The sequence below is a fragment of the Miscanthus floridulus genome, chromosome 17 (genome assembly GCF_019320115.1).
Source record: "Miscanthus floridulus cultivar M001 chromosome 17, ASM1932011v1, whole genome shotgun sequence".
NCBI lineage: Eukaryota > Viridiplantae > Streptophyta > Magnoliopsida > Poales > Poaceae > Miscanthus > Miscanthus floridulus.
Window position 1 is genome coordinate 109,407,978 of NC_089596.1, and position 24,515 is coordinate 109,432,492.

The window sequence follows — 24,515 nt, forward strand, 5'->3', positions numbered from 1 at the left end:
GGGTGACCTAGGTGGTGAAGGTGCGCGTGCACAGGAGAGTACTCGTCGCCGTTCATGGAGGCACGGCGGCGCGGTGCTGTGGTGTGTCGGCCATGGAAGGCCATGGCGAAGCTTGGCAAGAGGCGCACGAGATCCGTGGTGACCAAGCAACGCTATTTCTACTTCATAAGCCCGACGAAAGGCTCCGACGAGCTCCGACCACGGCACGGTGGTGCGGAGGTGAGAGCACGGCGGCGTGGGTTGCCGTGTTCCGTGCCGGCGAGGCAACCAAACGCAGTAACATCATGCAACTAGCTAGCACAAACCCTAACCAAGCCCTAACACAAGTAATCAAGGCAAAAGCTTGAGCAAGCAGTGCGGCGGCGAGCTTGCCGTAGAGGCGGCCATGGTAGCCGAGATCTCTGACGAGAGGGAAATAGAGAATACGCCCTCACCGAAGCTCTTCTGACGCTGCAAACACATCAAGGCGGCGGAGGTGGACGTGGTGCAGCTGTGGGCGAGGTGGAGACGGCGACGGTGCGGTGGTGTAGGTGCTAGGCGGCGGCGGAGCTACGCTGTGCCCGACGGCGCTGCTTGGTTCTGCGGCGAAAGGAAGGGCGTGCACTGGGGAGTGAGAAAGCAGGCAGGAGTGAGTGGAAGGAGGCGCGGTGTGGTGCAGATAACGGCTGCCAGCGCGCGGCGTCGAGGGCTAGGCGTTGGCCAACGGCGGCCATGCGGCGGCCATGCTCTGTCCATGGTCGGCCATGACAGAGCGCGGTGCGGCGTTCATCAGCGCCTGAACCCGAGCCTGACGACACGATTTGAAGGCGATCAAACTATTAATCCGTAGCTCCTTAGTGCAAATGATCTGAACAACACTCAGAGCCCTATGTACCAGCTCCAATTTCTCTTAAAGGATCAAGTGCTAAATCTCAACCAATACCGAGTAAGGTCAACCCAAAGTTGAGCCTGTCGAACTGTCAGTGCATAGGACTTAGAAAATTTTTCTAAGTGTTAAACAGTGCAAAGCTGATTTTTGTGAGCCAATTTCAAGCATGTTAGGAGCTAAACTAGTCTATGACCCAAACATAAAAGTTGTTCCCCTTATCAAATACTACAACTTTGCTTTAGTGCACAAATCCATGCAAAGTATCTATCATATAGTTCAAACTTGGTCAAACCTAATACATCCAAATGATGATTTATACTTGAACTATGACTTAGTGACCAAATTAGCCCTAGCTATGAATACCAAAGTTGTTCATGATGACATGCTAAACATGTTTAAGCTATTCCCAAGTTCACACAATCATTTCATACATTGGTTACACATAAAGCTTTCCCGGTCAACATACATAGCATCACTTAAGGACTTATCATGCAAAGTGACCTTCATGAACATTGTTCCACTAGTCATCCTAAGTATAGCTATGATGTTTTAGTGACTCACATCAACCATCTACATGTATTCACTCATGATCATATGCATATATACAAAGAATCATAAATAATAAACATGTTTCATATGTTTCAGTCATATGTTTCAATTGTAAAAGCTTATATATGAATGCTCAATGCTCATGCTCATGCAATGCAAGTCAAATTATGCAAGCTTAACACCTAGGGTGTTACAATCATACCGTGCAATCCCTAATCCGCAATTCCCACAGCAACATGCGGGGTATGCTTCTAGTATCGTTAAAAGGGGAATTTCAGTAATACGTGCAAGCATTAATGAGAGACATGTTTCTTTGGTGGAACAAGGCCATGTCATGTTTCCTTTTCTCATGTTGATGTCGGAGAAGTTCTTCGGTTGCCATGTAAAGACAGGGAAACATCTACTGCCATCAGCAACATGCTTAGTATTATTGAGTTTTCAAACCAAAATGTCACTCGGCTACCCATGCAAGCTCCTATAAAACAAGCTTTGTTTAAGTGGCACTTTGGCCAGTTGGCTGCTTGGGAATAATAGTAATATTTCCTAGGAATGGATTGTTATCAAGATGGTGTGTCCATTAACCATGGTGTTTGCCCTATACATCAAATTGAGGTGTTTTGCTGGAAAGATGCAACATGAACTACAACACAAAATAGTTTGAAGGGAGTGAGATCCAGGCATCATGCAACTTCTTATCATCCAATGGATTGGGGTACGTGAATACAATTGCTGCAATAGGAATTTTTCATAGACTGGAAGCTATGATGTTGTGTGCAAGCAATTCCTGAACTGAGCTTGGTAGCAGTTGCTGAAATTTTTTAATTTTACAGAACTTTGAAAAATATTACTACCCCGTTCCAAATTGTAAATCGTTTTGGCTTTCTAAATATATAGTGTTTGCTATGTACACAGATATATACGTAACAAAAATTATGTATAAAGACTTGAACAACTTACAATTTATTAGAACATATAGAATACTATTAGCCCCTCCTAACAAAGGAAAAATTGAGCATCTGGCTCACTGCACAGACACAGGTTCTTGGTCTCACGAGGAGATGTGGCAGGCAGGCATTAATAATTAGTTTCTTTAGATCCAAACAGGACCTAGGTGTATATCAGCTCTTTGTTCCGTTAAGATACTTTTGTTTGCAGCTTAGCTTAGGGCAACCGCAACGGTGCCAGACTGCGCCATAAAGCGCGTTTTACCAGGCCAAAAGAATGCTACAGGCACCAGGGCATGAAACTAACGCAGGGTGGCGCAACAGGAAATGTGCCACGTCGTGAAACTGGCTTGGCAATGTTGCCTTGTCACGTCACCTTTAAGGAAGTCCCAAAATGGATAAATCTTAAACAGGAACTTACATGAACTGAAGACCATGAGAGATGAGACCATGCTACAGTACTACCAAGATGCGCGGAAAATATAAGCAGCTCGGTACATCATTTTGGCAACAACCCCATCGATATGAAACATGTACTTTTCGAGCAGATGATAGAACTGAAATGTTGTATCATACAGGCGACCATGCATTCCACGAATTTTATTTAAAAAACTTAATAATAATCTACTGCAACAAAGTCTAAATGTCCCATACCGTTTAGGAGAAACTCCCTGTAATTATTCTATGCAAAGTTGCGAGCATCGCTTCAACAAACTGCACATAATATTTCAGAGAAATTCCTGCTGTAGATCCTCGGCAATCCCACGAAGGCACATGCAATTGCTACTTCGCTAGGCTCCCTATCATTCACTTGTGCAGGTTTTGCAACTGCATGAATATTGTAACAGTCAAACTCCTGATGCTCAAGGGTTTTCACAACATCTCAATCTCAGCGAGGCCAATGTCTGTATAAGCATGACCGGACAAATGAACAACAAAACCCTAGAGTCGTGATTTGACACCATCAACCTTGGCAGCCTGCGGTAGTTTAAGTAATGCAAATTTAGATTATTCAATCAATAAGAAAAATAGTATGAGAGAAGGTTCATTTGATAACGAAGCATAGATGTATCAACGAAATCAAGGACATGATGCTCTAGGTCTTTACCAGGGATGCACCCTGACGAGCTCTCACAGCCAAATATTCACAGGGTCTGAAGAACTCCCCATAATCCTTCGACCATGCATCCAGTCTGTCGTACACATATTTCGCACCAAGCGAGTTGGCCCAAAACATTACTCCACCCCTGATGTGAAATAGCAGTTCCAAGGAAGATTTAGGATTATATCAGTAAGGATGGACATGGAAAGGAGAGATAGTGAAAGTGACACAGAACAGAAGCTATTGGACCTGTAAGAAGGGAAACCCATCCCCATAATGGAAGCTACATCAAGGTCAGATGCTTTGAGAGCAATTCCCTCATCAAGCACTCGGCAGGCTTCATTCACCACAGGAAAGAAGATCATCTCCACGATGTCATTATCTGTTAGTTTCATCAGCTGAGGGAAAGGAAATCAACTGTCAGATCTGACGTATATATCTTATAACTTGAAACAAAATAACAATAAAGCCACTATTGTGTAGAATGTAAAGAGATTAGCATTTAGAGTGTAATGGTTGATACCAGACATGCAAACCCCCAAATCCAAAGCTTGAAATCTTCTTGCATGCTATTTTTACTCAGTTTTTATAACAGCCACATAGTTCACTGTAAACCTATTTTTTGTTACTTGTAATGGAAAAGTTACTTGAAATGGAAAAGTTTTATAGGACGGCGATTAGACCTGCTATGTTGTATGGTGCAGAATGTTGGCCTACGAAAAGACGACATGTTCAACAGATAAGTGTCGCGGAAATGCGTATGTTGCGTTGGATTTGCGGTCATACGAGAAGGAATCGAGTTCGGAACGATGATATACGTGATAGATCAATGTTTTTTTAGGCGCTAGACGGTTTCTAGGCGGTGACCCATCGCCTAGCGCTGAGGCGTGCCTAGGCGCGCCTAGGCGTTTTCTAGGCGTACAGAGCAAGAAGATAGAAAGGAGCAGCCAAGCAGAGGAGAGAGGAGCAGGGGGCGGGCGGACCTCACCTTGGGGTTCCCGAGAGGCGGGGCGAGGGGCAGTGAGGCAGGTGAGGCGTGGAGCTCACCAGCAGTGGCGGCCCGGCGAGGAGGGGGCGCACGGGAGCTCCAGGGGCGGCGGCGGGCCGGCGAACGGAGGCGGCACGAGGAGGCCTGCACGGAGGGAGAAGATGGTCGGTGATGCGGAAAACGGGTCCACGGCGTCAAGTACAAGCTTCGCGCACGACGAATCGGCCGGAGACGTACCGTGGCTGGCGAATCGATCCTTCCCGCGCCGCCGCTTTCTTTCCCGCGCAGCCGCCCGCTCGCGCGCGCGCTCTCCTGCCCGCCAAAACGCGCGCGCATCCCGCCCAGGCGCCGCCTCCTCCGCAAACGCGCGCGCCCACCGCCCAGATGCCGCCTCACCCCCTAGGCCCCACGGGAGGCCTCCGCCCAGCGCCTAGTCGCGCCTGGAATCGTGCCTTGTTTTTCACTGTGATAGATTAGGGGTAGCACCAATTGAAGAAAAACTTATCCCACACCGGTTAAGATGGTTTGGACATGTCCAACGGAGACCTCCAGAGGCACCGGTGCGTAGTGGAAACCTAAGTCAGGATAGTAACGTGAAGAGAGGTAGAGGAAGACCGAAGTTCACTTGGGTAGAGTCCATAAAAGGAGACTTGAAATGATGGAATATACTCAAAGACTTAGCCCTAGATAGAAGTGCTTGGAAAACAGCTATTCACGTGCCTGAACCTTGATTGCTTCTACTGGGTTTCAACTCTAGCCTACCCCAACTTGTTTGGGACTTAAAGACTTTGTTGTTGTTGTTGTTGTAATGGAAAAGTTATATTTTTGTTCTTAAATTGCCTTACCAAAGCACCTAATTTCCTACAATTCTCAGCAACTTGCGCAGCCCATTATGCATTTGTTTTAGATCATCTAGAGAAGTGTGCATGGAGAAAAATGATAGAACACATGCGGATCCTCCTTGGAAAAAGAGCAAAAAACTAAAGGAGATATAGGATCATGACCTTAGGATCTTGCATAACACCTGCCATGTTCCTTGATTTTTCAATGTACTTTCCCAAATCAGGATCTCGAGAGGCTTTGCGCTTATCGTCATATACATAGAAGCCCTTACGAGAAGATTCACCTGAACATTCCACAGATAAAAATATAGGAAAGCTGCAGCTGTTTGAAGAACAAACACAATTGGACTCATAGTTTGAAGCAAATTATGTGTCAACGTATTTTCAGCCTGAAAGCACCTGTCCTATTATCCTCAACAAGAATCTGAAGCAGCATTGATTGGTAGCATCGTTCAGGATAACTTTGGTAATATTGCTTTCTTGTGGCAATAGCAACACCAAAACCAACAAGATCAGCTAATCTGTATGACAAATTATCAAAAACAAAACCCAATGTCAATCAAACAGTTATCTGTTGAGACAAAACAAGGTGCCACGATGAATCTGAATCGGATAACTAGGGTACTGTTGATACCACCCTACTTAATGCACAAAATGGAAAGAAGAAACAAAGAAAGAGCAATACAAGTGTACAACCAATAACAGAAGCAAGCGGTACATCTGCTTCAAAGAAAAGGAAAGCGATACGTAAATGAATTCTACAAAGTAACCATATTAGGAAGAAAACATGCCATAAATGCATTCTGTTCAGCCCACAAGTTTACTTAACCAAAGTTAAGTAATATGGGTATTATCAGGTTGATGATGGATAACTCAACAGCAAGACATGGAAGAAAACAAGGACTGCATGTGACAGATGACTGATACAAAACAGTAGTAGTGCAAGGACTCACCCCTTAGTCAAAAGTTTCAGAATCTACTTGGTTCCTATTGCACCAAAAAACAAGGTCATAATCTTGATTCTTCTAATGCAGGAAGCTGCTTCAACCGATTTAATTATAATGGAAAGATCGCATAGTTTCAGACAAACTACAGTAGACAAGAAAAAGCATGGCTATGTTCAAACTCAATTCCTGAAGACAATAGCAAAAGGCCATGTGTAGGTGCTTACCGGAAGGGCCCCATTGGCATTCCAAATTGTGTGATCACACGATCTGTGTGATACACATCCAGACCATGATCAACAAGAAAACAAGCTGCCTGAGCATAAGGAAAGAACATCCGATTGACAGCGAAACCTGTGCAGTTGCCAACAACTATTGGTGTTTTCTGTATCTTCTTTGCCAAATCAAGCAGGTCCACAATAACTTGAGAAGAAGTATGATGAGTACAAACTATTTCCAACAGTGGCATGACATGAGCTGGACTGAAAATTAATGCATAAATTAGATACATGGTTTGAGAAAAGGGAAACAGAATGTAGGTGCAAAACACACTACCTAAAGAAGTGTGCGCCGACAATGCGGTCCTGAGAAGCTGTCTTCTGACCAATTATGTTCAGGTCTATTGTTGAAGTGTTTGTGGCAAATATGCAATTATGATGGCAATACTTCTCAAGATCAGAAAATATTTGCTGCTTCAGAAACATATCCTCAATAACTGCCTGTCCAAGTAGCCATCAAGATCATTGTCTTTTCAACTTTAGCTAAGTAAAACACTTCAGGTTAAGTAGACTAAGGATGCAGTGAATTTACAAGCTATTGTACAAAGTAAGCAACAATGATAATATGTATTTTTGTTGCAAGAACATAGTAATTATTAAGTAGTATACTGTCAGGACTCTTCTAGGTTTCATCTAAACTTAGTTGGTTATGTCACGGCCCTGCGCAGGGGGGCGGCGGTGGCCAGCTGGGCGGGTGTGGTGGCTAGCCGGGGCCGGCTGGCGTGGCCAGTGGCGGGCAGCAGCTAGGGCCACGGGTGCAGGGGTTGGGCGGCGGCGGTGAGAGAGAGAGAGAAGGGGGGGGGGGGGGGGGGGGGGGGGGGGCTTGGGGTTTAAAGAGCAAAGTTCTATTCTTGCTTAAGATTGAAAGGTTACATCACACCTCTATTTATAGGCCTGGGAGACTCGACCCCTGAGCAATCTAGACTTGACCTCCAAGTAACCCCTATTTAGAGTCCTTATAGATTTGGACTTCTACATTCCAAGCAAACCTATTTCCTAAACAAACTCGATCCTTATTTCCTAAACAATTCTCTAATTATTTTCCTATTTATTTCCTAAACTTCCTTTTATTCCAAATCCTCTCAGATATCGGGGGGATTGAGTGGCGGCGGTGGCCCACCCCCCTGGCCGCACACCTCCCTTGCCGCGCGCAGGGTGGCCCTCCGTCTTGGGCCTCTCCTGGCCCGTTTGGCCCGACGAGGGGGGTCCGGATCAGACGTGTAACAGGTAACTTCCAATAACATAAATCAATAGTTCAAACCGCACTCAAAGGTAGGAGTTTTGTGGTTTTTGGCAAGTAGCCATTACAATATTTTCATCCTTAACCCTCCCGTAAGATTTTTTTTTTCTTTGTTTCTTAGATACTTCCTCCGACCCAAATTATAAGACGTCTTATAATTTGGAACGGAGGGAGCACTTGATTGGTTCTGATGTTATAAGAAACACATAACGTTATACCTAAGCACATGGTATAACTTTGTTAGAAGCTACCTCTCTATATAGGTGACAAAGCTGAATAAGCAGCGCTATCTCATATTAATCAGAGAGTGGTGAATATAGATATTGGGTCTACCTCAATGACTACATCTGTATCTCTGAACTGTTCATAGTCAAGAACACCACATAGTAGAGAAAGTTTCTTTTTATAATCTTCTACAGTAAGCTGACCCTTTTTGACGAAACTCTGCAAATTGGCTGAACAAGAGAACAAACTTCTGAGGAACTTTGAAGGCAATCCCAATAAAATTAAGAGAAGTGAATAAAATATACCTTTAATTCTGTTAATGCCAGCAGATAAGAACTGTTCATTTACTTCTTTCAGGACAACATTGAAGTTGTTCAATATCAATATTGTTGCAATGCCTGATCCCATTAGACCACCCCCAATGATAGCTGCCTTTTTAATTTTCCGTGCTGTCAAACCCATGTTGGTAATATTTGGAATCTGGTGGTGGTAGGTTGATATCATCAGATAAATGAAAGGTAGTAACATGGATTTGTAATGCATCTCTCTAACAAAAGAACTGGGTTAGCATGTGTAATTTGAGATACAATTATATTCATATTTATGTTATAAAGGCACTTGAAAAGAAGTTTACTGGAGTAACAAAAATCTTGCAACTACATCACAAATATCCAGAAATGAACTTCAATTTCATACCATAACTTGATTTATCTATAAATTACAATAAATAAATTTATTGTGACCATCAACATATTTGGTTAAAAAGCATGAAAGATGACAACCATTCTTAAAAGGATTTGCAATAAATAAATCAAAGTTCTGAATATGGCTGATTATATGAATGAAAATGGATATGTTGAAGATGCTTTGACCTCATATTTCTACCAACCTTTGAAGTAGCACGCTGAGCGAAAAAAAAGTGTCTTAAGCTTTTGCTTGTTTCAGACTGCTCAAGCATTTTCCCAGAGAGGGCTTCCTGTTAGAAAATGAAAATATACTAAGAAGCACTGGGGCAATACTAACATAAAATAGCACCAATTGGTGATTTACCTTCATGAGACCTGCACGCGGGCCAGAGACTATTCCTTCTTCAATAACATCAATGCAAACTATGGGATGCTGAACATTAGCAGCCTTCATTTTAGCTTGAACTCTTGCAAATTTCAGAACATCCTTCACTTCCGCAAGATCTGGAAGTTTATCAGTCCTGTGGAGACTTCTGAACCATGGTTTCTTCTTTTCAACAATTTCTAGAGCCCAGGAACAGGCAGCGTTGACCAATTCATTAGCTGAAGTAACAGCATCAACTAAGCCGATTTCTTGTGCCCCCATGCCTTTTATAGTCTTTGACATCTATTAGGAGAATACACCAGTACTGAGTCAACAACAGTCTATGTAGGTTTGTGTCATGACCATCACTGCAACTTATACTAATACAATTCAAGCTTACCAACATCATCTCAAGGGCTTTTGGCAGGCCAACAAGACGGGGAAGACGTTGTGTCCCTGTAAAAAGTTAAGAACTTCAACACAGAAAATGGAAAAAAAAAATCAAGGAAGACACCTCTTGGCATTATCTTATCTTATTACAAAAGTTGACAAAATGTAATTATTTAGAACTTTGAATCCTAACTATGTTACAGTTTGTGGGTAAATATTTTGCTATCTTGAATGGTTAATATGTTCAGCACATGGTTAGCAGTATGATTAGCAGTAATATGTCCAGAACATGACCTTTTAAATAATTATTATAGTTAGAGTAGGAGTACTTCAGCCGAACTTTTGCTAGCACACTATTTTTCTTTGTACTTCCCAATTCCCGCTGTATGGAAACTGCATTTAGTGTTCATCCACTAGAACACATCAGGCCTGTTTGGAGGAGCTAACTCCAACATGTTATGGTTCTAGTATGTACAGAAAATATGTCAATGTATCTTTGAGAATTACAGAAGATTTAATTCTACTTTTGTGGCAGGAATGCTTTCATATACCATTCATCATGGAAATCTGAACATGGATGCAAGAGCCCTTTTGCCAAAAGGAGATAGGTGCAGGGTCAAACATAATAACGTTTAGGCCTAAGGCTAAAACACCACAAACAGTGGTGTTTGAGAAAATATTGGGGCATTTGTGAGAGTATATGTAGTATATGTTGGGGCTTGAGAATACCTCCCATTCCAGGAATGATTCCAAGCTGAAGTTCAGGTAGTCCTAATTGAGCTGACGGTGTTGAAATGCGAGCATGGCAAACCTGGACAGAAACAGTTTTCGATGTATAACAAATAGCCAAGTATTTGAATAAAAAATACAGCAATCTGAAGCATGATACGATGAAAAACAACTTACCATAGCAACCTCCAATCCACCTCCTAGAGCAATGCCATCTATAGCAGCCACTGACGGTTTGTGAGCATCTGGCAGCAACAAACAATCAATGACTCAATAATCGAAAAATACCTGCTTACCAATATGCGTGTTTAGAGCAAGAGCATGATAAATTACCTTCCACTACGTCAGTCAAGAAATCAATAGACATAGATCCAGGCTTCTCATTTTCTGATGACATGTAAAGTGTTTAGTTATTCAGGAGCGAAAAGGGCCCGAACAAACTTGGTACAGAACTGTCATTCTTACTTGGCTTATTTCCAAACGCAGCTATATCGAACCCGCCGCAGAACCTTCCTTTGGCACCTGTGCAACAAGAAAAGCACTAGAAACAAGGCACCAGCATAGGACACTTGACAAGAAACTTATTTTGGTGGCATACCAGTGAGGACGATTGCCTTGATATCATTCCTGCTTAGCGCCTCTGCATAGTTACTCTGCAAACTAGCTATGACTGCAAAAAGGAAACGAGAGGGCCAATCAGCCTGGTGCATTAACGGTCTGTGGTGTTGATTTAGGAGAAACATTGTACAAAGTTGCATGAGTAAGAACAATGATTAGCAGGGTTTTTTTTAGCAGATAACAATGATTAGCAGTTTCACATAGCAAGTGGAGCACCACTACTGCTAGATTGCTTTATGAGGCCAGACAAACAGCAATCCTAGAATGTACAGCATGTATGATTGACCCTCAGAGGACGAGGCAACAGCCACTCCGCTAGAGCTGACATAAGTTGACTTGTTGCGTAAACAAAGCATACTCCAAAAGAAAGCTATAACAACGGGAACGAAGAACAAAGTGCTGGTTACGCACAAGACAAAAGAGGAAGCACAACTGTTCATCCACTAGCAGGCAAGGCAGTGAACAGTTCATTGCTCCCACAGCTACTGTTTCAGGCGAACTGGCGAAGCGAAGATCGATTGATCCAGGAGCATTCCCCACGCCAAGTCCCCAAACTAAGGAACCAACACGAGCGGAAAATCAGAGCGTCCGCGGGGAAGGGGAACAGATTTTGGGGTAATACCGTCGAGGGAGAGGGCGTTGACGGGCGGGTTGGAGATGGTGATGACGGCGACGCCGTCTGCGCGCACCTCCATGGTGGTGGTGCCCCTCGCCATCTTCGGCGACGGCAACGACAATGCGGCGGGGCAAGAGTGGTGGGTTTCCGGCCTCCGGGTCACCGGTCCCCTGGGTTTTATGGGCGTATATGCCTGTGACAGCGAGGATTTGCAAATAGCACACCGGACCTCACGAGGCCAGCATTCTGACTTATTTATTCAAAAAAATCATAATAGTTTTCTCACAGATTATGGAGTATGATTTGCATATAGCTAAAAAAAATTAATGGCGTGTCACCTGGATTTGCCCTGTGCGACAGACTAACAGTGATGTAACCATGAGTTGGTGCTTCATCACACCACGTGGTTCACGGGGGGGTGTGTATATATATATAATCTCGCGTGAGTGCCGCGGCCGATCTTGGATTCTATGATTTTTAATAACAAATGAAAAAGAAAAGATATTCAGATAATTTTTTATAGTCGATTTGCCACGGTTCCCGAGCCTTAGCGTGGGCCGTATTCATCAGGCCACCATACACGATTGCACGATTTAGGCCTACAACAATAATCACCCACAGCGGTGGAACCAACCGAAGAACAATAGATAGATAGAAGAAAAAAAGGTCACGTTCGTTTGCATCACGTATTTTTTCAGCCAGCCAAACAGGGCCAAAAACGCATAGAAACAAGATCACCAACCGAAAGAGCAAAAAAAAACTCTTATATCATATTACGCATGCTTAACAATGTCGTACGGCAGTGATGAATGATTTACTAGAGGGTCCTAGCCCCTAGTAACTTCATGCTTAATGATGTCGAACGGCGGCGGTGAACGGTTCGACACTTTAGCCGCTAGGGACTTCATGCTTGATGATCTCGTAAGGCAGCGGTGAACGGTTCGACACCGGGTTTTGGCCGCTAGGGACTTCATGCTTGATGATCTCGTAAGGCAGCGGCGAACGGTTCGACGCTGGGTTCTGGATGCTGGGAACTTCATGCTTGATGATGTCGTAGGGTGGCGGGGAACGGTTCGACACTGGATTCTGGCCGCTAGGGACTTCGTGCTTGATGATGTCGTAAGGCGGCGGTGAGCGGTTCAACACCGGGTTCTGGCCGCTTGGAACTTCGTGCTTGATGATGTCATAGGGCGGCGGCGAACGGTTCGATGCCGGGTTCTAGCTGCTAGGAACTTCGTGCTTGACGATGTTGTAGGGCGGTGGTGAATGGTCGTAAACCGGATCCTGGCCACCAGGAACACTATGCTTCAGCTCACCGTCGCTAATGCCGTTGGGAGCCTCTCTCGCTGACGTCACCGCCGCGAAAAGCACTAGGCCGACGGCGGCAGCGAGGATTAAGGTTACAACGCAGCGGCGGCTGTGGACGCTGGCGCTCATGTCGGAAGTCATTGTGGCTCCCCTGCTTGCGAGTGGCTATTTGCGTTGCGACGACAGTAGAGTCCCAGGGTTGGGTGTATATATAGGCGAGGTCGGGTATCAATAAGATGCATGTGTGTAGATCCATTTCCATATGTCAAAAACAGAATAATTCATCATCAGCGTCAAAAGTGCGACGTTTATGTCAATCAATAAAAAAAACATACGAGCAATTTTTTGTTTCCACATGGCGTGCAATCACATCATGGTTGCCAGTTGCCACGCAACGATTGAGGCAAGAATTGATCATGTCATTTCCTTCCTAAATTATGGTTCGCCAATGGGAAAGTTAATTAATCTATTCATAGCATTTCTTCCTAATTTGCATTGTGGCGTCTCACTTAAAAGGTAGCATGGAGAAGAATCCCAAAAACAATTGCTGAATAAAAAATAGCCAAATTTGTTTGTTTTGTATATTTTTTTCCTTACCATCTGTGACGTGTTTCCTTTTGAAGTGCACGCACAGGCAAAGAAGGTGAAAGCAGGAGCGGCTGATAAGAAGTTTCTGCTGAATCCTTTTGATGCGGAGTTGCTTGCATGCTTGGCGGGAGTAAGAATGGCTGCCTTGATGGGATTGTCTCGAGTGGTCCTAGAGACTGATGCTTCTCTGGTCAAGACGGCGATAGGAGATGAAAATCGGCTTTCAGCCTGTGGCTGAATCATCACGGAGATCCGGCTCTAGCTAATTGCTCTGTTCGTTAGGCTGATAAGTCATGATCGAAGAAGATTAAACGGTGTGTCGCAACATAATACGTGGTGTTCGAGGACTAGCTGTGAGGGTATTAACTCCTATACCCTTATGGCTAGGTTTGGGTCGGTCCGGACCAGGGGGTCCGGCCCACTAGAAGACGACGCGCGGCCCAGCCGATCTGCTCGGAGTCTCGTGCAAGGAATCAAGGCAGACTTGGTGATCAAGTAAGATCCTGGTCGGTTAGAATAAAAATCCTTATCCGGCCACCTATGGCAATTGTAATTAGTTGGGATTAGTTTTCAGATCTGTAACCCTGCCCCAGACTATATGAGGCGGGCAGGGGACCCCTCTCAAAAATCATCTCATTTACATACAACAATACAATCAGACGCAGGACGTAGGTATTACGCCTTCACGGCGGCCGAACCTGGATAAAATCTCGTGTCTGTCTTGCGTCACCATCTCGTTCGTAGCTTGCGCACCTGTCTGCCAATAATCTACTACCTTGGGCATACCCCTAGGTAGACTGCCGACCATATTTCATCGATAGTGGCGCGCCGGGTAGGGGGTGTGCGTACTGCTCTCCAGATGAACAAGATGGTCATCATCCTCGGTTCCATGGCTACGCCGAACGGCCTCACGTTTACCATCGGCCAGATCACCTGGACCACTGGCTCCGACAACTTCATCGCCATGACCACAGAGGAGACGCAGATCCAATCTGCGTCGACCACTGCTTCACCAGCATTAGCTACGGCTCCGACCACGTTGGATCTGGCTCCGGCCACACCAGCATCGTCTTCAGCCACGCCGACAACCCGTTGTTCGCTTCCTCGCTACAAAGGGAGGCAGATCGACAACACCGACCTGCTCGACTCTATTGATCAGGTCGGCACCAAGCTTGCTGAAACCCTAGCTCTGGTAGATTCGATTCAAAATCAACCTACCGAGTAGATAACCACTACCCACAACAAATCTACCCGACCAGCTCGGGCCAGTCGTCCTGCACGACTCGGTACGGATCTCGTGGTCACGTCTACTCCTGAAGGGCGCTCTGTTCGTCGCTGACCAGCCCCCGCAACGGATCTCCGGCTCTCCGAGTGCGAAGCCTTGATGGAGAATTACTAGGCTCAGCCCTATAGCCTGCGAAACATTGCTTCTAACTACGCGTACAATATACAATGCTGCTCGGATCTGTGTTTTATACATCGACCTCGGCCAAAGCCACGCAACTTCGTCAACATGGTTCGGATTGAGGAGTATCAAGAAGGATCGGTCCACACAGTTCAAGAGGGCGTCTCAAGCTCCCCGTCCAGCATCGCATCTAATGGCTCCGTCCACACTGAGCTTCAGCATCGTGACCATGAAGAAGTTGAATACAATCTGGATATCCCAGACCACTCTCCGGGGTTCCCACGATTCCCATCCTTCCCACCAAGGTGAGGAGACTTGATCAATGTCATTAGTAATAACGAACCACCGGCAGTTGACGAAACAGAACAAGAAAGGCTAGCACGCGAAGCACGCAATATTGACTGGTTTAATCACAGACAAGCCGAAGCCGAGGCAGAAGAGGAGGCATGACGCATAAGGTTTCAACCACGCGATCTCAACAATGCCTTTGATAGGGTAAGGAAAAAGCAGGTCTTCAGGACTCAAAGCGCCAACGTAGCTGTTGCTATGGCGACAATACAATGACTACCCAATACCTCGAAAATCCAGGCAATTCGTGATGATGTACAAGCCTACCTGACGACGGCTATAGCCCAGACCGCAGAGATTGCAAACCAAGCCCGGGCTCCGTCCGTCTCAGTCGAATCAAGCCACAGTCGCCAGTACTCAAGTCACCCACAGCCACCCAACCAACGTGGCTCGCGCAACAACGACCCACCAGACAACCGTCAAGGCAGAAATGGTGGTCATGATGGTGGTCGGGACGACAACCGCCACGACTATCGGGACGACAACCGCCGCAACAACTGGGACGATAATCGATGAGACAACTGCGACAATCACCGTGATAACCACAGTCACAGGGTCAACCAGGGTGGCAATCGGGATCGCCGTGATGGCAATAACGATCTCCGCCATTCCCTCGGAGAACGCGATTTGCGTGATCGCATTAACCAAAGAGCCAACGATCGTGCATCCCACGAAAGCTATCGCCGTATGGAATATGATACTACCCACGGCCCTTCGGGTTTGAAGCAGTTTACTCCTCACCTTTGCCAAGTCGTGTGGCCAAAAAAATTCAAGCTCGAAAAACTCCAGAAGTACGATGGCAAGGAGAACCCCGAGTTACGGGTCATGCTCTACGAAACCACGTGCAGATCAGCCATGGCTGACGAGCACGTCATGTCTAATTACTTCCCAGTCGTCATTGGCCATGTAGGCCACCAATGGCTGGTCAGCTTGCCGGCAAACTACTTTGATTCTTAGCAAGAGCTCAAGCAAGCATTCATCGACAACTTCATTACTACTTGCGAACAACCTGGCAACAAATATGATCTGCAGCGGATTTGAGATCACAAAGATGAGTCACTACGCGAGTACGTCCGACACTTCTCGAAGATGCGCATCAAGGTCCCATCAATCTCTGACAACGAGGCAATCGAAGCTTTCATCACTGGTCTTCGCTTCCACGATGCCGTAAGGGACAAGCTCCACCGCAAAAGACCTGAATCAGTCACAGCGCTCCTAGCTACTACTAAAAAATATGCGGACACCGATGATGCTAAAAAGATAATCATCGAAGAAGCAGCAAAGGTTCCACGCTCCGACCACCCCCCACACCACGACGACTACCGCGGCAACCATGGTCGGAACGATAATTTTGATCACCACAACCAGCTCAATAATTTTCACGACCACCACGACCAGCGTAATCAGCGGCGTAATCGCCATAACGATTACAGGGGCAAGTGTGCTCGGGAAGATGACAGCGAAATCAACATCGTTAAAAAAGGTGGCGGACGTCGCAATTACGAAGAAGACTATGCCAAAGCATTGAAAGGACCCTGCCAGCTCCATCCCAAGTCAAACCATACCATGAAGAATTGTTGTGTTCTCAAATCCATCTACAGGCGCCAATAGGCTCTGGATAAATCCGACAAGCCTAACGACGTAGGGGAGCAGCGTAACGAGGGCAACGATGATGAAGACGCAGATCCCCGTCACAAGTATGTCAAGCCAACCGACCACGTCCACACCATCATTAGGGGCAGAGTGTCCATCGAGACCAAACGAGAGCGCAAGCTACTCGCCCATGCTTGCTTGAACGTGGCTAATGCCGACAACCTCATCGCCGATCCGCGGCTCTCTCTTTGGTCTCACTGTGAGGTCTCCTTCAGTAGAAAGGACCAATGGGCTGCAATACCTGAGCCAGGGCATTTTCCTCTGGTTCTCGATCCTTATATCAACAAGGTTCAGTTCGATAGAGTGTTGATTGATGGCGGCAGTTCCATCGATATACTGTTTAAGAATAGTTTGCCAGCCTTGAAGATAACCCAGGCTGATCTCAAGCCATACGAGGCACAGTTCTGGGGTGTTCTCCCCGGATAGAGCTCCACACCTCTCGGGCAGATCACGCCACCTGTGCAATTTGGTACCCTAGACCACTTCCGCATAGACTACGCCTACCACGAAGGCACCTACCATGCTATCCTTGGCCGACCAGTGCTCACCAAGTTTATGGCCATACCTCACTATAGGTATTTGGTGCTCAAGATGCCTACTGAGAAGGGGTTCTAACTCTCAGGGGCAACGTATACGCAGCTTACACCTGCGAGGATGACAGCTTCAAAATAGCAGAGGCTCACGACCTCTCTATTCGCATGGCCGAAACCATGCTTGATGCCAAGCAGACCCAGCCGACCACCTAGAGATCCCAGAGCTCGAGGCCCCACGCAAGAACATCAAGTCTAAAGAGCACACAGAGATCTAGCTGGTCGACGGTGATCCCAGCAAAACGGCCCTTATCAGGGCCAACCTGGATCCTAAATAGGAAGACGCGCTCGTTAGGTTCTTGAGGAGCAACGTGAGTGTGTTCACATGGAAACCCGCTGACATGCCTGGTGTACCTCGGCACTTGATCGAGCACTCCTTAAATGTTGATGGCAAGGCCAAACCCATCAAGTAGAAGCTACGACGGTTCGCTCACAACAAAAAGGAGGCTATTAGGGTAGAAGTTACATGACTTTTAGCAGCCAGATTTATCAAAGAAGTGTATCATCCGGAGTGGTTAGCCAACCCAGTTCTTGTACGCAAAAAGAATAAGGAATGGAGAATGTGCATTGATTACACTGATCTCAACAAACACTGCCCTAAAGACCCCTTTGGCTTACCTCACATAGACGAGGTCGTAGATTCAACTGCCGGTTGTGAGCTGCTTTCCTTTCTCGATTGCTACTCTGGTTATCACCAGATCGCTCTCAAAAAGGACGACTATATCAAGATATCCTTCATCACGCCCTTCGGCGCTTACTGCTACATGACCATGTCGTTTGAGCTCAAGAACGCTGGGGCTACCTACCAACGTGCCATACAGGCCTGCCTCAAAGATGAGATAAAAGACGACCTCATCGAGGCTTATGTTGATGATGTAGTTGTTAAAACCAAGGAAGCATACACCCTTGTCGACAACTTAGAATGTACATTTGCAGCCCTTAACACATTCCAATGGAAATTAAACCCAAAGAAGTGCATTTTTGGTGTTCCATCTGGTATACTACTCAGCAACATCGTCAGTCATGATGGCATACGCCCTAGCCCAGAGAAAGTAAAAGCTATCTTGGACATGAAGCCGCCCAAAAAGGTGAAGGATGTTTAGAAGCTTACCGGATCTATGGCTGCCCTCAGTCATTTCATATCCAGATTAAGCGAAAAAGGACTACCATTTTTCCAACTGCTCAAAGCATCTGAGAAGTTTGAGTGGTCGGAGGAAGCAGACGCTGCCTTTACATAGCTGAAACAATTCCTTACATCACCTCCGGTCCTCACTGCTCCCAGAGAAGACAAAACCCTCCTGCTTTATATTGCAGCAACTAATCGAGTGGTCTCCACTACCATGGTGGTCGAGCGCGATGAGCCCGACCATGTCTACAAGGTACAGCAACCAATTTATTTCATCAGTGAGGTGCTCAGCGAATCCAAGACCAGGTACCCATAGATTCAGAAACTGATCTACACTATACTAATTACATCCCAAAAGTTGAAACACTACTTCAACGGATATCGTATGGTGGTCATGACCGAGTACCCTCTGGGAAACATCATTCGCAATAAGGATGCAGATGGGCGCATCGTCAAATGGGCAATGGAGCTATGCCCTTTCTCCTTGGAATTTGCAAGCCATACTACAATCAAGTCTCAGGCACTTGTCGATTTCATCGTCGAGTGGACAGACTTAAGCACACCTGCCTCTCAGGGGCCCGCCAAGTATTGGAAGATGTACTTCGACGACTCTCTCAACATTGACGGCGCATGAGTAGGAGTCCTTTTCGTATCACCATCTAAGGAGCAGCTCTGATACGTCCTCAGGATTTATTTCCCGATGTCTAATAACGCCACCGAGTACGAAGCATGCCTACACGGTCTGCGCATTGCGGTCGAGCTCGTTGTCAAGTGTCTCTATGTCTATGAAGACTCGGCACTGGTCATCAACCAGCTCAACATGGACGCATACTGCAAAGCGATCAGAAAGCTGGAAGGCAAGTTCTAATGGCATCGAGTACACACATGTGATCCGGGACAAAAATCAAGCAGCAGATGCGCTGTCAAAGTTAGGATCATCCCAAGCCAAAGTCTTACTGGCATATTTGTTCAAGACCTGCTCACGCCCTCCATCAAAGAAGAAGATCCCGCGGTCTACAAGCCTCTAGACCAGCCATTGGTGGCTACGGTTCCGGCGTCAAACACCACCAAACCACCTCTGACCACCAAGAAGCCTGACTGGAGAGTACCTTTCATCAAGTACTTGATAGATGGTAGCGGTTACACCAATCGGACAGAGAACGAACGCCTAATGCGTCACAGTATGCAGTATCTGGCAAATTGTGGCACAAGAACACGAAGGAGGAAATCTTGATGAAGTGTATAACCCAGGAGGATGGTGAACATCTCCTAGACAAAATCCACTCTGGCTCCTGCGGCAACCACGCGACCTCGAGAACGCTGGTCGGTAAGGCTTTCCGAGCAGGGTTCTATTAGCCATCAGCCGTAGCCGATGCAGAGAAGCTAGTTTACCATTGTGAAGGTTGTCAGTTTTTTACCAAGAGAATCCACGTACCAGCACACAAGATTCAGGCTATACCAGCCTCTTGGCCCTTCGCATGCTGGGGACTAGATATGATCGGGCCTTTTAAAATGGCCCCTGGAAAATTTACATGCGTCTTTGTGCTGATCGACAAATTCTCCAAGTGGATAGAGTACATGCCCCTGGTCAAGGCATCTTCACAAAAGGCTGTCACGTTCTTCGACCAGGTCATCCACCGCTTCGGCATACCCAACAGCATCATCACTGATCTAGATACTCAGTTCACCAGGAACGCTTTTTGGGACTTCTGCGATGAAAGAAGCATAGTAGTAAAATACGTCTCGGTGGCACACCCTAGAGCTAATGGACAGGTCGAGCGGGCAAATGGTATGATCCTAGATGCACTTAAGAAGAGGATGTATAGAGAGAATGACAAAGCTCCTGGAAGATGGCTCAAAGAGTTACTAGCCATGGTCTGGGGTCTCAGAACCCAGCCCAATCGCAATACCGGCGTATCACCATACTTTATGGTTTATGGCGCTGAGGTAGTGCTCCCAGCAGATATAGCCTTCAGATTAGCACGGGTAGAGAACTTCGACAAAAACAAGGCCAATGAAGTGCAGAAGCTAGAAGTGAATAGTGCAGAAGAGAAGCGGCTTGATTCTTGCATACGTACAGCCAAATACCTTGTTGTTTTGCGTAGGTACTACAACAATGGTCAGGGACCTAGTCCTGAAGTGGAAGACGAATCAGGCTAGTGTCCACAAACTCGCAACCCCATGGAAAGGACCCTTCATGATCAAGGAGGTTACACGCCCTACATCTTACAGGTTAGCTCGCCTAGATGGCACAGACATACGCAATTCCTAGTACATCGACAAGCTTAGGTGTTTCTATGCTTAGCTACTAAGATATGTACCCCTCTTGTACTTTTGATTTATTTTAATAAAGCTATTATGATTTCTCCGACCACTCTAATGTGTCACTTCGAAGTCTATTGTTATTCTAACTCTACCAGTTAAAACCGACCACCATTCCTTCTTAGATTCTTGGAGCAGGCCCTGTCTCCGGTTCCTCCCAACGCGTGCATGGGATCCACTCTCTACGCTACGGGTGATCAGTAGGTGCTCTCTGGTTTGACTTGTGTGTTTCTACGTGTGCACAAGCTACGCACCTCACACTCCGACCGCAAGACAAACCAGGGCCATACAAACCTTTCAGGATGACGTGTCGACTAAACTGGTACAACTAAATAGAACGCCAACACGTTCTAACTTAGTTACACCAATATGATATCCGAGCTTAAACATGTTTTCTACAAAACAAACAAGCTTATGTTGATATACAGTTACATTATTACAAACTTGCCTGAAAAGGTCCAAGTTTACAATAACACAACTACATCTTCTTCTACAGCTATAGCCTACACTATTGGCTGGTCGGGGCACGTGGCGCCTGCTGCTTGCTGGGCCTGACATCGTGCTCGGGTCTCGGGGGCTCTGGCATTGATCGAGCTGAAGAAGATGGCCCCACCGATGCCTGGCTGGTCAAGACCGCAGGCTTCGCCAGTTGGCTTGAAGATGACGGTGCTCCCAGCTAACTTGTTGACGGTGTTCCTTGTACGGGTGGTGTCGCACCTCCACATAGGTTAATATCACCAATTATTTTCACCGACAAGTCCAGCTGGGTCATCCGTAGCTCCTTGGCCTTGTCTGGATCTATCTCCTTCGGGTATCCAGCCTCCAGGCGCTTGAGATCGATCAGGGGGTAGTGAGCACGTACCATGCTTAGCACATGCGCGCCTGCGTACTCTCCCGCCTCCTTCACGAACTCCTGGAACCATCCCCATGCCCTTTGGTATCTCTCGATCAATCTCAGCTGCGGCGTCCTTGGCACATCTTCTGCTAGCGCCGGATCGATGAGGTTAAGGACCAGTAAAATGCCCTTTGCCACCTCCTGGCACTGGCTTTTTCAAGTGTCACGGTCCTTGGTGATCTCTTGGCATTGTGCCTTCCAGCCATCACGGTCTTTCATCATGGCCTCCAGATGCTTCTTTGCATTGATTTTTATAACTGCAAACCGTACACGCCGCAGACGGTTGTTTTCACGTTTGCAGTATTACTCAGCCTCGAGATCTACGCCAATATATGCGCCTCTTCGTTGCCAGTGTGGGAGAGCCCACGCTGACGCACCTACTGACAGGTGCCAAGCAAATGTTTGCTTGACAAGATAAAAAGGCAGTATGACGTGCTATACCCATCTATTTTTTTTACCAAGACGTGTCAGACCAGACTTGTCAGAACAAACAAATAAATAAATACATAAAATAATAGTAATAGTGGCATATGGTTTTTTGCCACACTTTTTGTGCTAGGGGACTGTCCCGACCACCCTCATGCTCGGGGACTGTCGCGACTATCCTTGTGCTTGGGGACTGTCCTGACCACCATAATGCTCGGGGACTGTTCTGACCACTCTCGTGCTCGGGACTGTCTTGACCGCCCTCGTGCTCGGGGACTGTCCCGACTACCTTTGTGCTCGGGGACTGTCCCGACTACGATTATTCTCGGGGATTCATTGTTTTCCCCATGCTGCGCTCGGGGACTGCCTCGACCACTCTCCGACCATTGCTCGGGGACCGCTCTCCTCGGCTACATGTGATTTGTACTCACATATAGTTGAGAGGCATTTATTTTTTCTCACTTAGACCTTGCTACAAGGCTGATACCTCGCCTTCCAGCAAGCTCGGGGACTACATCGGTACGATGCACCTGCCGGTGCAGCTCGTATCGCTTGTACGACGATTGGATTCTCAACTTAACTGGGAATTCTTTTTAGACCCTAGCACCACGTGCCTACGTCACCTACTACCAGACTCGAGGACTAAGTGGGCACACTTCACCTTACGGTGAATGTGCTTATTTTATCGACCCCTACGCTCTGTCTGTTGACCATAACTACTACTGTACAAGGGTCACTTACATTTCTTTTCAGAAATACAAGTGGGCACACTTGATCAGGAAAGAAATCTTTTTCTTTTTTCTTTAGAGCACCATGCATTCTTTGGACAACCGGAATCTTTGGCTATAATCGTGGTCTACTGCTCTCTGTGCTGACCAGAATACTGCCACATTTGCTTGGTCAATGTGTTCAACCAGTTGGAGATGATATGAAGACATATCGCATTAGCCGAAGAAGATCAAACGGCGTGTCGCAATATAATACATGGTGCTCGGGGACTAGCTGTGGGGGTATTAACCCCTATACCCTTATGGCTAAGTTTGGGCCGGCCCGGACCAGGGGGTCCGGCCCACTAGAAGACGACGCGCGGCCCAGCCGATCTGCTCGGAGGCCCGCGCAAGGAATCAAGACAGATTTGGAGATCAAACAAGATCCTGGTCGGTTAGAATATGAATCCTTATCCGGCCACCTATGACAATTGTAACTGGTTGGGATTAGTTTTCCAGATCTGTAACCCCGCCCCGCAGACTATATAAGGCGGGCAGGGGACCCCTCTCAAAAATCATCTCATTTACATACAACAATACAATCAGACGCAGGACGTAGGTATTACGCCTTCACGGCGGCCGAACCTGGATAAAACCTCGTGTCTGTCTTGCGTCACCATCTCGTTCGTAGCTTGCGCACCTGTCTGCCGATAATCTACTACCTTGGGCATACCTCTAGGTAGAATGCCGACCATATTTCGTCGATAGTTGCTGACACGCTTGCAGCTTATGGGTGTCCTGTTCTCAATGACGATCGAGTCATTTGGGATGATGTACCTCTGTTCGTAGAGGGTCTGGTGGGCAGCGATCTCGCTGCAACCAATGAGTAATATGGTTTTGCTCTTAAAAAAATCGGTAGTCTGTATTTGGGCTGAAAATTAGCAGAGCAGGGTAGATTCCTTTTCTTCTGTCTTCCAATCAATTAGGCCCAATTTGCCCTTTTCTTTCCCCTTAATTATCTGTTTCAGACCAATATTCTTTCGGGCCCACCACCAATAAGCCATGCACTTAGGCCCTGTTCGCTGGTCTGAAACTTGACTGAAACTGGCTAAAAACACTATTCTGACTGAATTGTTGTAAGAGAAAAATATTATTCTAGCTAAAAAAAGAAGCCAAACAAATCGAATATGGGGTAAGCCAAACAAGACCTTAGGGTCCATTTGGTTGAAGGAACGGAGTGGGATGGGAATATGATAGTCCACTTTTGTTGGGAGTCGAGGGAGACCGGGAACATCCCACCTAGGAATATACATAGCATATTCGCTAGAATTGGGGACGAGCTCTTCCCAGAAAAAAGCGCGGACGGAGGCGTCCCACGGAGACGCGTGCGACGACGTGAGCATCTTCTTCCTCCAGCGATTTCTCTCTCCTCCGATGCCATTCTTCTTCTCCGGCGGATGGGGCGCGCGGCCTCCTCTTGCGCGGTCGGGCGCCCGCAGGGCCGCCACCGGGCTCCGGCTACGGCCGCCAGCTCGGCCCCAGCACGGCGCGGCCCCAGCTCGCGGACCTTCTGCGCCATCCAGCCTTCGGCTCTGGCCTCCAGGCCCCCTCTCCCGCCTCCTTCTCTCCTCTGCTGTGTGCGCGCAGCGCCGCAGCCGGTGGGCAGCGGCGAGCGAGTCGCTCGTCTGGTCAGCATCGCGAGCCGCGAGCTCGGCCACCTGGGTTCGAACCCGGTGCCTGACGTATTTCCGCTAAAAAATGAAC

The 24,515-nt window shown here is 46.8% G+C and overlaps 1 protein-coding gene across 1 annotated transcript; it reads right to left on the reverse strand.

The window, feature by feature from the left end:
* Positions 1 to 2,856: 2,856 nt before the first annotated feature.
* Positions 2,857 to 11,590, reverse strand: LOC136516534 (glyoxysomal fatty acid beta-oxidation multifunctional protein MFP-a-like). The gene is made up of 18 exons (XM_066509950.1): positions 11,390 to 11,590; positions 10,748 to 10,819; positions 10,615 to 10,671; positions 10,483 to 10,536; positions 10,327 to 10,394; positions 10,150 to 10,231; positions 9,431 to 9,486; positions 9,031 to 9,333; positions 8,870 to 8,956; positions 8,286 to 8,460; positions 8,089 to 8,210; positions 6,793 to 6,956; positions 6,465 to 6,719; positions 5,693 to 5,814; positions 5,456 to 5,577; positions 3,713 to 3,861; positions 3,470 to 3,608; positions 2,857 to 3,339 (listed from the first exon to the last, which is right to left on the reverse strand). The coding sequence occupies exons 1-18, from the start codon at positions 11,481 to 11,483 to the stop codon at positions 3,304 to 3,306; spliced, it is 2,157 nt and encodes a 718-aa protein (XP_066366047.1). The 5' UTR covers positions 11,484 to 11,590; the 3' UTR covers positions 2,857 to 3,303.
* Between the last annotated feature and the right edge of the window lie 12,925 nt (positions 11,591 to 24,515).

Excerpts from the sequence above, each read along its gene's own strand:
- LOC136516534 (XM_066509950.1), bottom strand. The coding sequence starts at position 11,483 with ATGGCGAGGGGCACCACCACCATGGAGGTGCGCGCAGACGGCGTCGCC. Across the intron at positions 10,395-10,482 it reads CTTGACTGACGTAGTGGAAG|ATGCTCACAAACCGTCAGTG; the intron begins GTAATTTATCAT and ends TGTTGCTGCCAG. Across the intron at positions 6,720-6,792 it reads GTCGGCGCACACTTCTTTAG|TCCAGCTCATGTCATGCCAC; the intron begins GTAGTGTGTTTT and ends ATTAATTTTCAG.